Genomic DNA, 12,648 nt, shown 5'->3' on the forward strand with positions numbered 1-12,648 from the left:
TGTACCTCCCGCGCCGCTTACATTCAAACCAGCAACGCCTCTCTGTTTGTGAGTATGAAAGGATCTCACGGATTTGCCAATTTATCTGCCTGATCGGAACGAAGCATTCCGGAGGCTGATATGAGCTGAGTTAGTTGTTTTCTCGTGTTTTATGCGGTGTAAATGCGTTCGTCCGAAGTGGAATCAATTTTCAACGGACTTTTGGGATTGCTTTACTGACATCCATCTTTATCCTCATCCAATTGTGAATTGCAAACCTCGTTCATGAACAATCAAGCTGAATGCTCAACTTCGAGCTTTACAATCACACTCTCAAGTGAGGAGAATAGTACTGATTCAGACATTGTCGATAAAACATTGACAACAGAGAAAGGACCTGAGGCTGAGCAAAGCGCCGAGATGGTTCGGAAATCCAAAGTAATCATAGGACTAGAATCTCTCCAAGCCAAAGAGGCTGCATCCGCCCAAAGCGATGTCTTAGAAGATATTAAAGATGAAGATACATCTACCAATGCCAAAAAGGGTCAAGCCAAAACGAAATCAACTCGAAAAAGACAATCTCCTGCCACATCCGAGACTTCCACTAGACCAAAGCGTAACAAAAAACTTGAGGGTATGCAAAAAACAAGATCAATGTATCAAGATACAGCTAATAATGTCAACGATAATGAAAGCTCTCAAGAAAGTGAGGTCGTTGAAAGTTCCCAAGAAAATCAGGCTGCTGGAACGACAAAGGGCACAAAGAACACAAAGAATATCAAAAAAGTACGAGCGAGTGATCCCTCCCCTAAACCTCGCCAAGCAACCAAGAGACACAAGAAAAACAATTCAGAGAGTGCTGTCACGTCAGAATCTTCTGCTGCTGTCTCTTCTTCATCATCAGCGCCATTGAAATTCTTTGTTCCCATCAGTCCGAGTAATGGCAAATCAAAAAAAGCAGCAAGCGATTATGAAAAGATTAAAAAGAATCTTCCGTCCAAGGTGCGCACGGGTATGGAACAACTTTTGAAGTCTGCTGATGCTCAGAGATTCAACATCGAAGGAATTGAATACGAAGGCGTGGATGTAGAAATCCGAATGGAAGAAGAAGGAGATGAAGACGGGATTGATCGAACGGGGGAAGAAGAAGTTGAAGAAGGTGAAATTACACAATCGGCTAGTGTTACAAAGACTACTTTGTCGAATGAAACAGTACAGAATGAGAATGTCGCGGTGCCGGAAAGACAAAGACCACGTACTTCCCCATCAACATCATCTGATGCAACACGTGTTGCAGCCAGTTCTCCGGAACAACTTGCTGAGCCAACAGTCTCTCAAGTTCCAAAAGCCATACGAAACCTCCTGGGCGGTCTTGCGAAAGACTTGGCAAAAGATGCTAATGCGGCTAGCACTGTAGAGCAGACCGGGATTCCAACAGCTTCTCAAGTCCCAACAGCCATACAAAGATTCATGAGTGAGCGTTTGGAAAATTTTGCAAAAGATCATTTCGACGCAGCGGTGGTAGAAGTTTTCAAAAAACCAGAAATGCAACGAATCCTCTATGATCTGATGGAGAAAGTGCTCATGAATCTTCTCCTCAAGAATGAAGGTGCATTGCTGGAAACAGCTCTGCACAGATACATTACCAACTTGGACTCGTTTGGTGATCCAAGTGGCGAGCGTGAGAAGGAATAGTGTCGTGGTGCGCCTTGAGAATCATAAGACCGCAAATCCATACCCAATCAATCATGTATACTATCTCATATCTTTCTGTGATCAATGAACGAATACATCATAGCATTGAATGTAGGTACAAGAATAGAGTGATATCTATAATCCAGCAAGCTCTAAGACGGGCACTAAATTCGTTTGAATGTCACCGGCAAATTCCCACCACATACAACCTGATCTCCAACCTGCTGGAACAGCGAAATTTGCAATACAAACGGCCAATTTGTGTGGATCAATGTATCCATTATCCGCATCTTGTGCAGTTGCAGGTTTTCCGACAATCATTTTTTCAAAAGGTATATTGTATACTTGATTAAGTTGAATTAATGAAGTATTTGGCCATTCTGTTCCTGATCTGAGCAAAAGCGTATGACAGGTACTATAATCATCTTGATTGTAGAACTGAATGTTATAGAAATCGATCAAGTTGCCAATATCTTGTTCGATCCAAGTATAGCCTAACGGATACAAATCCGTATTAAATAAAGGAGCGACTGGAGCGTGAGAGAGGTAATACTGATTCTGTGGCAACCTTGCACGCAATCTTCGGGTGAGTGGGATGACCCACTTTGTTGCAATCCTATTTTCAAATGCGTCATATTCTTCGAAATCAACATCAACGCCTTGAAGGTTATATTGCTCAACGAAATCTGCAATCTGATCAGCAAGATGATAGGGATTATCACCGTTTGCTAAAGGTGAATCCGTTTCACCAAATACAGACATTCCTAGTCGGATGCCAGCATTATTGTATGCATTGACGATTGCTTTTCTTACTGTTTCACTTGCTTGCATCCATGCTTGTACGTTGTCAACACCACCACTCGTACTCACCCAAAAAGCAATGTTATAATGCGTAAAGCCTTTCAATGCTTCAGGATGGGGAACACCAAAAGATTGATTATTGACGTATGCATCTCCGTATGCGACATATCTTGGTAATGAGTCAGTATAAGTTGTTGTTTTTAATGGTACGTGATCATGGCCAAAAGGTCGAAAAGGAGAAAATTGACCGCTAAGCCAATGCCATGCTAATGTAAGCCAAGGTGATGCAAAAATGATTGGTTGTTGATTAAGTTGCTCTTTTTGTAATTTCAAATCAAATGCTCTTGCTTCCTTTTCGATATCCAAACTTTCGATCCAACCAAGAGAATCGTCGTTTGATTGATGGATTCGATCAAGTTTGTTCTTTCGATGATGTGGAGATCGAAGGCGGGTTTGACTGGGGAAATGGAATGGACTTGCGGCAACAGAAGCAAGAGCGATAAAAAGGAGTGCACTGTAAACAGATATAGTCTTCATTGTGTGATAGGGTCTACATCTTGAGAAAGACAAGATTGATGTATGCTCCTTTTATAGGTGATCTTTTGAATGTATAGCCGATATGTTGTTCGGCTTACATTTGAACAGAGAAGTTAGAATAGGAGACGCTAAGATTTCAATCGTGCTTATGATTGGAATTTGAGCTTGTTCAATGACCGATCTACATGTGTAAAGACACATCTCGACAACTCTAATTTCGACCAACTTTGTTGTTTCCCAAGCAGGTCCAAGCGTACAAAGCTAATTCTTGCAAGATGCAATTACTGTCCTTGTCCTGACATGGTGCCTGCTTCCTAATTACCTTTGTTTTGTCTTTGTGAGAAACAATAAAGTTGACCGAGAAGTATGCGAATGCAAATGCAGCACGATCAACGATAGAATCATTCTAGATCGTTATTAGCGCATGCATGTATTGCATCGCATTGGCGGTATGCATTGTTTGTTTGTTTACAAGCATTAGCGTGAAAGATGGCTTGTATGTACCTACTGCTATGACCATTGTCCAGTGAAGCATCCAACCAATGAACAGCATATACATGAATCAGAAACATTTGAGAAGACCGATCAAGCCATCATTCTTTACCATGAAACCCTCTCTATCCACTTTTGCATTGCAACGCGCATATAGTGTGATGGAACAAAACGGCATGAGACGAGAATTGCCGGCCGACGAGCTGCTTTAAATTAGGATTTCGGCATCTTGTCTTATGATGAACAATTTATTACTCTATCTTTCGCCATCGTAGATGATGTTTATGATGTGACTTTGTATTTCGAGAATGAAGTACGGACCTCTTCTCGTTCACGTGTCCCCCACTTGGCTCATGCGCTTATTTTTTATCCCCGCGGCTTGAGCGCTTAATGCGCTTGAATCTTAGCTCCCCATCCTTATATTCTATAGCCGTGGCCTTATCTATGATAACACACACACACACACAATCAATCAAATTTCTTACTTTCCCACGGCAGGGGCACCGAGATGCCAATAAATGAAAATGTAATAAACGCTTGATTGCGCTAAAAAACCAAAGTGAAAGTGTTGTTGTTGTTGTTCGGATATCGTTGAGAACACAACGGCTTTTGCGTTTGAATAAATGCTATCATTACCGTCGTTTATCCGTGGAATAATGATTCAAATTTACCGACCAGAATAAAAGTACTTGGCATTAAATCTACTTTATAACATCAATATTTGATACCCCTCAACTCTTTTTCCTTTTTGGAATATTACCATCTTCGATTAATTCAGCATCATGTCAACTGCTTTTGATGTCATTTGCATTGGCATCTTTTTTACTTTAGCTGCAATATACTACATATGGAGGCAAGGAGGTAAAGGTGAGTGATATGAAAAGTGTTAGACAAAGACCTCACGTTGACCTCCAATTTTATCGTCCGTGATACAGAAACGCCGTTCACCGTCACGGAAGAAAAGAGCAAGGATGATAAATTCATTACCGATCCAAGCCCACTCCACTCCCTCTTTCCAGAGATGCTGGACACATACAAAGGTGAACGTGATCATATCTACGTAAACAAAGTTCTTCGTCAACCTTATCATCAAACCATGTCACATCAACCAATGAACGTAAACGATTGGATCGAAATTGATGCAGATTATAAACAAGATCTTCAAGCAAAACAAAGGTTGATTCAAACGCAAGGAAAAGTAGTTTTGGATCTTATTGATGATGATAAAGTTCGGCTAGGATGCCAAGAGTTGATGGAACATGTTTGTGATTGGATCACGAAACGGTATCCAAACCTGTTTCAATGGCAATCTTCTTCTACTATCCTCAACAAAGTTACTGGTGAATCAATGTCTTTGATCGATTCATCAACAGAAAAACTCAAATCAGGTACAGAAGCATTACGTGTGGTCAGCAATTTGGTCCAAGATGATTTCTTAATTGCTTCACCTTTGCCTGATGGTCATTGGTTATGCGCCGGAGGATTGGTATGCTTTCCGGGTTTTTATTTGCTATCAGAAAAGATTGGAACGACACTTTTTGCAACACATAAACCTGTTCCACAATTCAACGAAAAGATTTTGTTAAGCGTTGAACGTACATTGACAAGGTTACAGCCTAATGCGCCAATCGAACGTACATCATGGGAAGTTGTTGATTCGAAAGAAGATCAATTTTGGGTTCCGATGGCAGGTCCTTTACCAACCTCAACAGGCGCAAAGCCAATGTATCCACATCATACAACCGGTCGTGATGTCGATGCAACAAAGTATGAAGATGCATCAAAATTAATCTTACGTTTAGATCATCAAACATTCTCAAAAATGCCAAAGAGTGGAATCATCTTTTTTGGCATTCATCCGTTCAGAAGACAAATGTCAGACTTACGTCATTCTCCATTGTTACCAAGACTTTTGCTGGAGATTCATCGTACAGGACCGAAAGATTTGATGAAATATAAAGCAGCCCCGCAATACGAAGCAAGCGTTATACCTTATTTGCAAGAATTGGACAGATGGCAAACCAGCGTGGGTCTAGCAAAAGAAGATGATCGAGTGCAAGATTTCCGTTTATGCAAAGATAGGAAAGCAGAGTTGTAATCTTCACATTATATATTCATACCAATTCATTCAATTCAAATGCATTACAAATGACTGAAAATTAAGGGTATTCGTCGTTAGTAATGATTAGTGCTTTTCTTGCTATCATACTCATTCCACTTACGCGGCAATGAGTTTTTGCAATTCTCCTTTTGAGTGTAAATCTTGCAAATCACTGTTTCCACCGATGTGCTTTCCGTTGATGAAAACGTTTGGAACGCTGTTTTGTCCGGTCTTGTCTTTGAGGTAAGCTTGGATGTCTGATCCGTTGGATTCTGTGTCCAGTTCCAAGATACCGACATTAGGTACGTTCAAACCTTGTAAAGTGGATTTGGTCTTGTGGCAATCTGCAGAGTGGTTGTTGGTCAGTAATTTATCTCTATTTCTCGCATATCTCATCTACTCACATGGACAATATGTCTTTGAGAATACGGCCACCTTGTGAGATGAGATGAGCTTCTCAGCTGCTTGTTTTGCTGCCATGATGATTCGACTGATTTTGACGTTTGTTTAAGGATTGGTTGTGTTGTTTGAGTAAAAGATGGTTGTAAGAAGGATGAATTTATACTTTTCCTCGTACTCCACCTGATTCTCTTGCGTGTTAAGCAAAAGCCGATTCGGCGCGTGGCAAGTGCGGAGATAAAGAAGTTGGCCTTAAGCCCACGCATTAATAATTGTACCACTCCGGATTCTACTCTTGTCGTATTCTTTCGTCTTTAAGCAGAGATATTCGGCATTCATGGCTTACTCTTATCCATATCATAGAATCTGCCGGAAGATAGAAGAAGTATGAAGACTTGGTGTATATTCGGAAGGCTAGATCCATAAAAATGGTGAAGAAGTGATGGATATATGATGATTAGATAATCTATACTCTTTCTCCCACTTATTCGTGGTTAAAGAGTACTCTGCTGTACCTGCCTGCAACGGACTGAATTCTTGAAGAATGCGTCGGAGTCCAAGTGAACGCGTCGCGCCTGCGCACTTTAAACTTTTTGTCGCGTCTTTTTCCCTTCATTCCAAGCAACACTTTGGTTGACAGACAACAGCAACAACAAAGGGACAACTGAAAGGCACTGTACATTCACTCACTTTATCGTTCAAGATCGTTTGTGCAACGTTTCATTTCCACTTCTCCAATCAGGTATGAGATCAGCCAAGTCGTGCATATAGGTCTGCATGAACAGTTTTGTCATTTATCATTTTAGAACGTCAACAAGAACCGTTAGTACAAACACTCGTGAACATCGGCCGATCTGTACATCTTTAATCGATGCATGTCAATCGGTTCCTTTGTTGATTTCAATCAAAAAGCAAGCATGGCACCCAAAACACGCTCACAATCCAAATTGAAGGCCGGCAGTCAATCTGCCTTGACGGCAATCAAAGATAAACAACTGAATGGGTTAGTACATAATATACAATTAAGCATTTCTATGCTCATGCTGATCATTTGTCCCTCCCTTTCTCATCATCATATACACCTTTCGAAATGATTGCTACTCATCAAAGCATTCCTCGCATTCACCTCCAACGGGACGCCAAAGCAATCTCTGCAATGGAACAACAACATCTCTCATACCACACCGATCAAGCATCTTCATCTTCCTCAAAGAGTGTCATTGGTGAAGATGTGGTAGTAATGCAATCACGACATGTTGCCATGGCATTACCTACCTCTCCAGAAAGCATGTCACCTTCTAGCTTATTCGATTATGGCGATGAGGAAGAGGAGGAATCATTCGATAACAACGTACGTGGCTGGCTTTCACAGACATCAAAACATTTGCAGAGTTCAGAGATACCTAGCAGTCGATCTCCCAAGAAGAAGATGCAGGTGATCTCACCTTGGAACGCTCAAATTGGTGATCTGGAGGAAGATGAAGAAGCTCAAGAATTTATGCCAACTTCTCCTACACTACAGATTGGATCCCGAAAGAATGATATTCGTCGAGTGAAAAGCCTTCCAAATTGGCAAGGGGCGGGCAAGAGCAGAAGTGACTTCGGAACTCGACAGCTAAGCAGAACAAGCAGTAGCAAAGACGCAATCCGTTCAAAGACGACCCCAATCCAAACGGATCAAAATGGCAGTCGACCTGCTACACCTTCATCATCCGTTCGTAGAAGGGAGGCTATGGGATTACCCGAAAGACCTCAATCGGCTATGAAACATAAATCTGCAAATGAGTATAGCTCAGGAAAGAATGTTCCGACGATTACGATTTCTTCCGGCAGCCTTCCGCAATCGCAAGATGATGAAGAGGAAGAGACAATCTTCAAAAGTACAACGTTGAGCAGGACGAATAATTCATTCTCCAATCGGATACGTGGAGTGACTTCGATGCGAAAAGAGCAACTGAAAAAAGAAGCTGGAACAAGACAGATCTCATCACCTATTCGATCAGATTCAGATGGATTTTCACCTTCTCCCATCAAGAAATCCAATTCGTTTCCTGCGCTCAAACGTAAACCATATGTTTTGCATTCAAGGCAATCTTTGCCAAACAATGACTTTTATCAACGTACCAAACAAGAAGAACGTAGTCCAACGCCCGCTAAACGGATCAAAACCTTTCCACAATTTGAGTGAGAATGATGGTGCAAATCTTGGCTCTTCTCATGTATTCTATCTTACCTTATATGTATACCACCACCACCACCTTTTGTTCTCGTTTAATAAGTATGATTATAACATCGTTATTGCTTATCAGATGCTGTGATAGACAAAGAAAGACTGATTGTGGCATGTTGTGACAGATTGGACATGATTAGTATCTGCAGGTAGGTGAGTGAGTGAATTGAAAGTCCTATCCGTTGGAGAGAAGAAGAGAGAAGAGAAAAAAGGGAGAAGTACATGGTGATGATGTTGAAATGCTGTTTGCTTGTGTGCGTGCGTGCGTGTTGATAGTGTCAAGATCTGAAATGAAGATGAGGTGTATTCGTAGGGTTTGATTGACAGAAAGCGTTTAAATGCGAACACCTTTTGCTTCGAGCTGATGGAGGGAAGGAGTTGAAGTGGTCGTCAGTGTCTGAAGTGTCAAATCATTGATATAGAATGCTGTCTTACCTCTGCCTTCCGACGTTCAGCAGCTGCTAAACGTTCTTCTAATTCTTGCAATTCGTTTGTCTTACTCTGAACGACATTTTGTCTGTGGGGTTGGTGGAGATATTAGCCATTTGACCTGAGCTGTCCGTTGAGAGTCTTTACTCACTTTTCCTTCACACGTTCTTCCATTTCTGCCAATGCTCTATCTCCAGCTGCAGAAATTTCGTTTCCCATCGAACCAACATCATCGGAAGAAGATAAAACAGTTGGTAAAGTTGGAAGTGTATTATGTGCTGTGTTTGTGCTTGCGCCAGGTTGATTCTGTTGTTGAAAAGAAGACATCTTTGTATGCTATGCTTTGTTCTCAATTCGATGATTGGAAATGATGATTGACCAAAAGAGAGTAACACACTCAAATCCGTTTCTTGTGTGTGTGTGTGTGTATGTGTGTTCCAGCTAGCACACATTTGCACACCTGACAAGTGTACGTGCACATCACATAGTGTTGTATGAATACGTTTCCTTCAGTCAGGCTTTAAATGCGGGCGCACGGGCATTTGTTCATTCAAGCAATCGGCCAACCCCAAGTGTTCAAATGCGAAGAAATGCAAGAAAAGGTGACTAAATTAGAAAGCCGCCTCATTCATTAGCGCGGTGGGAAGTAGAAGACAATACGCCGTACAGAGTCATCCTCCCGCAACACCTTTTTAGTGACACACAACATATGATCAAATAGAAATTACAGCAATACAAGTACATACATCACTCTATCTAGCATCTCACTTCTTCCCTCTGTCCCATTCTCGTATTGACCCTTTTGAAGTATACTGTGTATCCAAGATTGGATTTCTTGATTCGCTGCTATAATCTTTCCCTCCTTTCTGTCTTGAGTGGCTGATCTCGTCTTCACTTTCTCTGTGTCTCTTCTTGTCATAATTTTTTGATCTCTTACGCTCTCTTTCAATCCTGCGAGTCTCTCTACGTTCTTCTTTCTCTCTTTTTCGTTCTAGTATCACGCTCATCGCTCGTTCCCAACCTTCATCCTCAACGAGATTATCTTGGTTCACATTCACCTTTGCATCAACATCAAGTGCTGGATCATAATCGGATCTGAAATATTTGTCCATCTTGGATTCGGGATCAGGTGTTCTGTCTCTTTTACCCTCTCTTCTTCTGTGTGAATGTCTTTCTTCACGTTTTGAATCTTGTCTCTGGCTTTTCGATCTTGATTCATCATGCCTAGAACGCTTTGAATGTTGGGCCATGTCATTGTGATGGGAGGAAGATGAAGTACCTGATCTATGCGGACTTTCGCTCATGTTATCTTCCCAGCCATGCATTTTCCCTTCTCTACGCCCTCTTCGATCACGCTCTTTCCCCGCTTCCGGTTTGTCTCTCGCAGCAAGAACCGCACTCCTCTTCTCCTCATCCTTCAAATGTCGATTATGCCTCTCCACACCCTGAACGATTCCATCCAAAAAGCGGGTATTAAGTGATCTTCTAGTCGATGATCCCGATCCAGATCCGGCAGGAGCAGCACTGCCTCCATTCCTCGCTACTCGATTCTTCTCCTGTGCTTCCCGAACAATCAAATCCGCTACGATCTTGTCTAATTCTCCATCACTCTCATCGCCGCGAACGATATCACGAATTGATCGTTCTAGTGCTGACATTTGACATTGCGAATTTGTTAAGATGGTAGTAGAAAAGGGGAATGTCGATTTCTGTTACAATTCATACAAATGAACGCCCACTCTCTCTCCGCGGCGCCGCGCTTTGGGCGGTACCGCTCTGGCCTGCCTTAACGGAAGGAAGATTGCATTTCCGATCCAATCTTTCGGGTTCCGTTCTGCTACTTTAAAGATGAAGGATAAAATCTTTTAGAATTGTCTATATTGTGATACATGAATGCAGCAGAAAAAGAAGAGATAGAAAAAGGTGCAAAGAATGCAAAGTCTAAAAATGATAAAGGGATAAGATTATATACAGTTGTTTTTTTGAGTTCGGTTCGATTCGATTACTAAGATATGGTCATAAGAGCGAGAATTGTGCTGAGAGAGACCGCCGAAAGAACAAGCACAGATGGAGCATTCAACAATCCTGATAAACCTCCACCATTTGTACCTAATTTCAATTGTCTAACCGTTAGCAAAGCCACACGTCCGTCAATCGTTGTTGAATTGGGAAGTGCAACGGTTGGATGATTGACTCCTTGACTTGTTGCATTCAACAAAACTCCTGCTTCGATCCATTCTACCGTTGTATTATACACGTTTCCTTCCCATTGTGTTCCATTTGAGACGGTAGCATTGCCGACTGCAAAAGAAAGGGGGAAGGCAGTCAGAATCAAAGTCTGTTTTCTCATCAATACCACATATCACACTCACCAAGTTCATCTCGTCCATTATTGTATCCGTTCAAAGCGATCATATGATGATTGTCAAGGTTTAGCTCAACACTGGTTGCAAGAAAGAAAGCACCGGTAGATTCTTGTTTGAACCATCTAAAATGATTTCCGCCCATAAAAGTTTCTTTGCACGTTCCAATATAAGGCATACCATAATTCCATCTCAACACTCCATTATCACCATTTCCTGTTCCTTGTGTTTGATTACCGTCTCCAAGGTTTGCATATTGATTTGATCCGTTCGCTTGACCTAAACAAGAAACTCCAAAATTTACAGATGTTACCCATAGTAGAAATCCTTCATATGTTAAAACGGATTCATCGGATAAACCTGAAACGATTGCATTTAATGGTTCTCCTAAGCCGGGCAGATTTGGTAGAATCTGTGTGGGATGAATTGATAAGGTTAGAAATATTTCGCCAATTTCTGCAGTACACGATTCACTCACTGTTAACATTTGCCCTCCTACATCATTAGGGTCTGTGTAATTCTTCCTTTCTTCCCTTTTCGATAGCCATCTTTCGGTGATGGGTGATTGTGATTGCGATTGCGACAAAGGTGTGGCATGAATGGAAGGTAAGACAAAAGCCAAACAAAGGAATGATAGTACTACAAGTCGTATTATCGATCCTTTTCTCTGTGCAGGATAAAATGTGGACATCATCGGTGATTGTTTGTTGCTTTCAAGGTAACACAAGGTGAAAGGGTATGGTGATGATGATGGTTATGGTATATGATAATCATGAGGTTAAGAAGATGGTCTTTGACATTTCATAGCTATTATTCAAATCCGTTGCTCGCGCATACATAGAGTGTACATGTATTGCGTCGGTCAATCGGACGATTTATCACAAAAATCTTAAAAAGAATCACAAGAGAGTCTGCATGAATTGCATGCATTATGGGCCTCTCTTGCCTTTTGTACGGAAAATTACTCCCGCTTAAAGCATTCATTAAGTCAGTTCTATAGGCCTGCTGACGTATAACATTGTGTCACTCACTCAAAGAACAAAACAAAAAACTTTTATATGCAATTCGCGCCGAAAGAAGTGGAGATTTGATTAGCCGGCAACAACCCTGGGTTCACATACACAATTAAACGCCGAGTAAAATTAACGCGCGGTGCACTCACTGCACAGTGAAGTTCTTCCCGCCCGCCCGCTTATTCGAAATGATGTCGAAAGTGGCTTGTGATTGTGCAGCGCTTGGCGAATAGAGCCAAGTCGTTATTGCTTGCTGCTTCTTTCTTCGTATAGTGAACATCACCTTTCGACCACTAAAAAGAGATAATATTTAGTATCATGAGACAATGGATGAATTCCGAGCCTACTTGCTACATAAAGCCAATTGCAGTGTTATTTGATTAGTAAGAATCCTCTATTCGTAATGCCAATCTAACCCCTCTTCCAGCTAATGTAGAGCGGTGTCTAGCACTTTCTGCTTTTATAAAGTACTTTTAATAAGGAACAATTGAGAAAGTTGAAAAGGGACACACTGCTATTTTCACGAGGAAAAGGAAAAAAGTTCGCAACGATCTCGCTTCCGAGATGATAATATCGTATTGTATGCATACATCTTAATAATCAGATAAC

General features: G+C 41.4%; 6 protein-coding genes across 6 annotated transcripts; 3 read left to right on the top strand and 3 right to left on the bottom strand.

Moving 5' to 3' along the window:
- Nucleotides 1-251: 251 nt before the first annotated feature.
- Nucleotides 252-1,674, top strand: FA14DRAFT_171088 (uncharacterized protein; the record flags this gene model as incomplete). Its single annotated transcript, XM_025500306.1, has 1 exon — nucleotides 252-1,674. Exon 1 carries the CDS (start codon nucleotides 265-267, stop codon nucleotides 1,672-1,674), a length of 1,410 nt encoding a protein of 469 aa, XP_025358693.1. The 5' UTR covers nucleotides 252-264.
- A 135-nt stretch (nucleotides 1,675-1,809) lies between these two features.
- FA14DRAFT_109355 (glycoside hydrolase) lies at nucleotides 1,810-2,655 on the bottom strand (the record flags this gene model as incomplete). Its single annotated transcript, XM_025495874.1, has 1 exon — nucleotides 1,810-2,655. A coding segment is annotated over one exon (846 nt), but the record flags the coding sequence as incomplete, so codon positions are not given.
- A 1,631-nt stretch (nucleotides 2,656-4,286) lies between these two features.
- FA14DRAFT_183806 (uncharacterized protein) lies at nucleotides 4,287-5,800 on the top strand (the record flags this gene model as incomplete). Its single annotated transcript, XM_025501344.1, has 2 exons — nucleotides 4,287-4,371; nucleotides 4,440-5,800. 2 exons carry the CDS (start codon nucleotides 4,287-4,289, stop codon nucleotides 5,600-5,602), a joined length of 1,248 nt encoding a protein of 415 aa, XP_025358695.1. The 3' UTR covers nucleotides 5,603-5,800.
- Nucleotides 5,336-6,132, bottom strand: FA14DRAFT_143430 (glutaredoxin). The gene is made up of 2 exons (XM_025497208.1): nucleotides 6,010-6,132; nucleotides 5,336-5,949 (listed from the first exon to the last, which is right to left on the bottom strand). The coding sequence occupies exons 1-2, from the start codon at nucleotides 6,083-6,085 to the stop codon at nucleotides 5,723-5,725; spliced, it is 303 nt and encodes a 100-aa protein (XP_025358696.1). The 5' UTR covers nucleotides 6,086-6,132; the 3' UTR covers nucleotides 5,336-5,722.
- A 310-nt stretch (nucleotides 6,133-6,442) lies between these two features.
- FA14DRAFT_159982 (uncharacterized protein) lies at nucleotides 6,443-8,299 on the top strand. The gene is made up of 2 exons (XM_025498478.1): nucleotides 6,443-7,007; nucleotides 7,115-8,299. The coding sequence occupies exons 1-2, from the start codon at nucleotides 6,922-6,924 to the stop codon at nucleotides 8,190-8,192; spliced, it is 1,164 nt and encodes a 387-aa protein (XP_025358697.1). The 5' UTR covers nucleotides 6,443-6,921; the 3' UTR covers nucleotides 8,193-8,299.
- Nucleotides 8,300-9,362: 1,063 nt separating this feature from the next.
- On the bottom strand, nucleotides 9,363-11,952 carry FA14DRAFT_188399 (uncharacterized protein). The gene is made up of 4 exons (XM_025501653.1): nucleotides 11,505-11,952; nucleotides 11,036-11,438; nucleotides 10,729-10,964; nucleotides 9,363-10,372 (listed from the first exon to the last, which is right to left on the bottom strand). Exons 1-4 carry the CDS (start codon nucleotides 11,718-11,720, stop codon nucleotides 9,428-9,430), a joined length of 1,800 nt encoding a protein of 599 aa, XP_025358698.1. The 5' UTR covers nucleotides 11,721-11,952; the 3' UTR covers nucleotides 9,363-9,427.
- Between the last annotated feature and the right edge of the window lie 696 nt (nucleotides 11,953-12,648).

This window comes from Meira miltonrushii (assembly GCF_003144205.1).
Source record: "Meira miltonrushii strain MCA 3882 unplaced genomic scaffold FA14scaffold_1, whole genome shotgun sequence".
In the NCBI taxonomy this organism is placed as follows: Eukaryota; Fungi; Basidiomycota; class Exobasidiomycetes; order Exobasidiales; family Brachybasidiaceae; genus Meira; species Meira miltonrushii.

Coding starts and splice junctions, on each gene's coding strand:
- FA14DRAFT_188399 (XM_025501653.1), bottom strand. CDS start 11,720: ATGATGTCCACATTTTATCCTGCACAGAGAAAAGGATCGATAATACGA. Junction 10,965..11,035: donor TAATGGACGAGATGAACTTG/GTGAGTGTGATA, acceptor TTTCTTTTGCAG/TCGGCAATGCTACCGTCTCA. Junction 10,373..10,728: donor GATTGTTGAATGCTCCATCT/GTGCTTGTTCTT, acceptor GAATTGTAACAG/AAATCGACATTCCCCTTTTC.
- FA14DRAFT_143430 (XM_025497208.1), bottom strand. CDS start 6,085: ATGGCAGCAAAACAAGCAGCTGAGAAGCTCATCTCATCTCACAAGGTG. Junction 5,950..6,009: donor CTCAAAGACATATTGTCCAT/GTGAGTAGATGA, acceptor ACCACTCTGCAG/ATTGCCACAAGACCAAATCC.
- FA14DRAFT_159982 (XM_025498478.1), top strand. CDS start 6,922: ATGGCACCCAAAACACGCTCACAATCCAAATTGAAGGCCGGCAGTCAA. Junction 7,008..7,114: donor AAAGATAAACAACTGAATGG/GTTAGTACATAA, acceptor TACTCATCAAAG/CATTCCTCGCATTCACCTCC.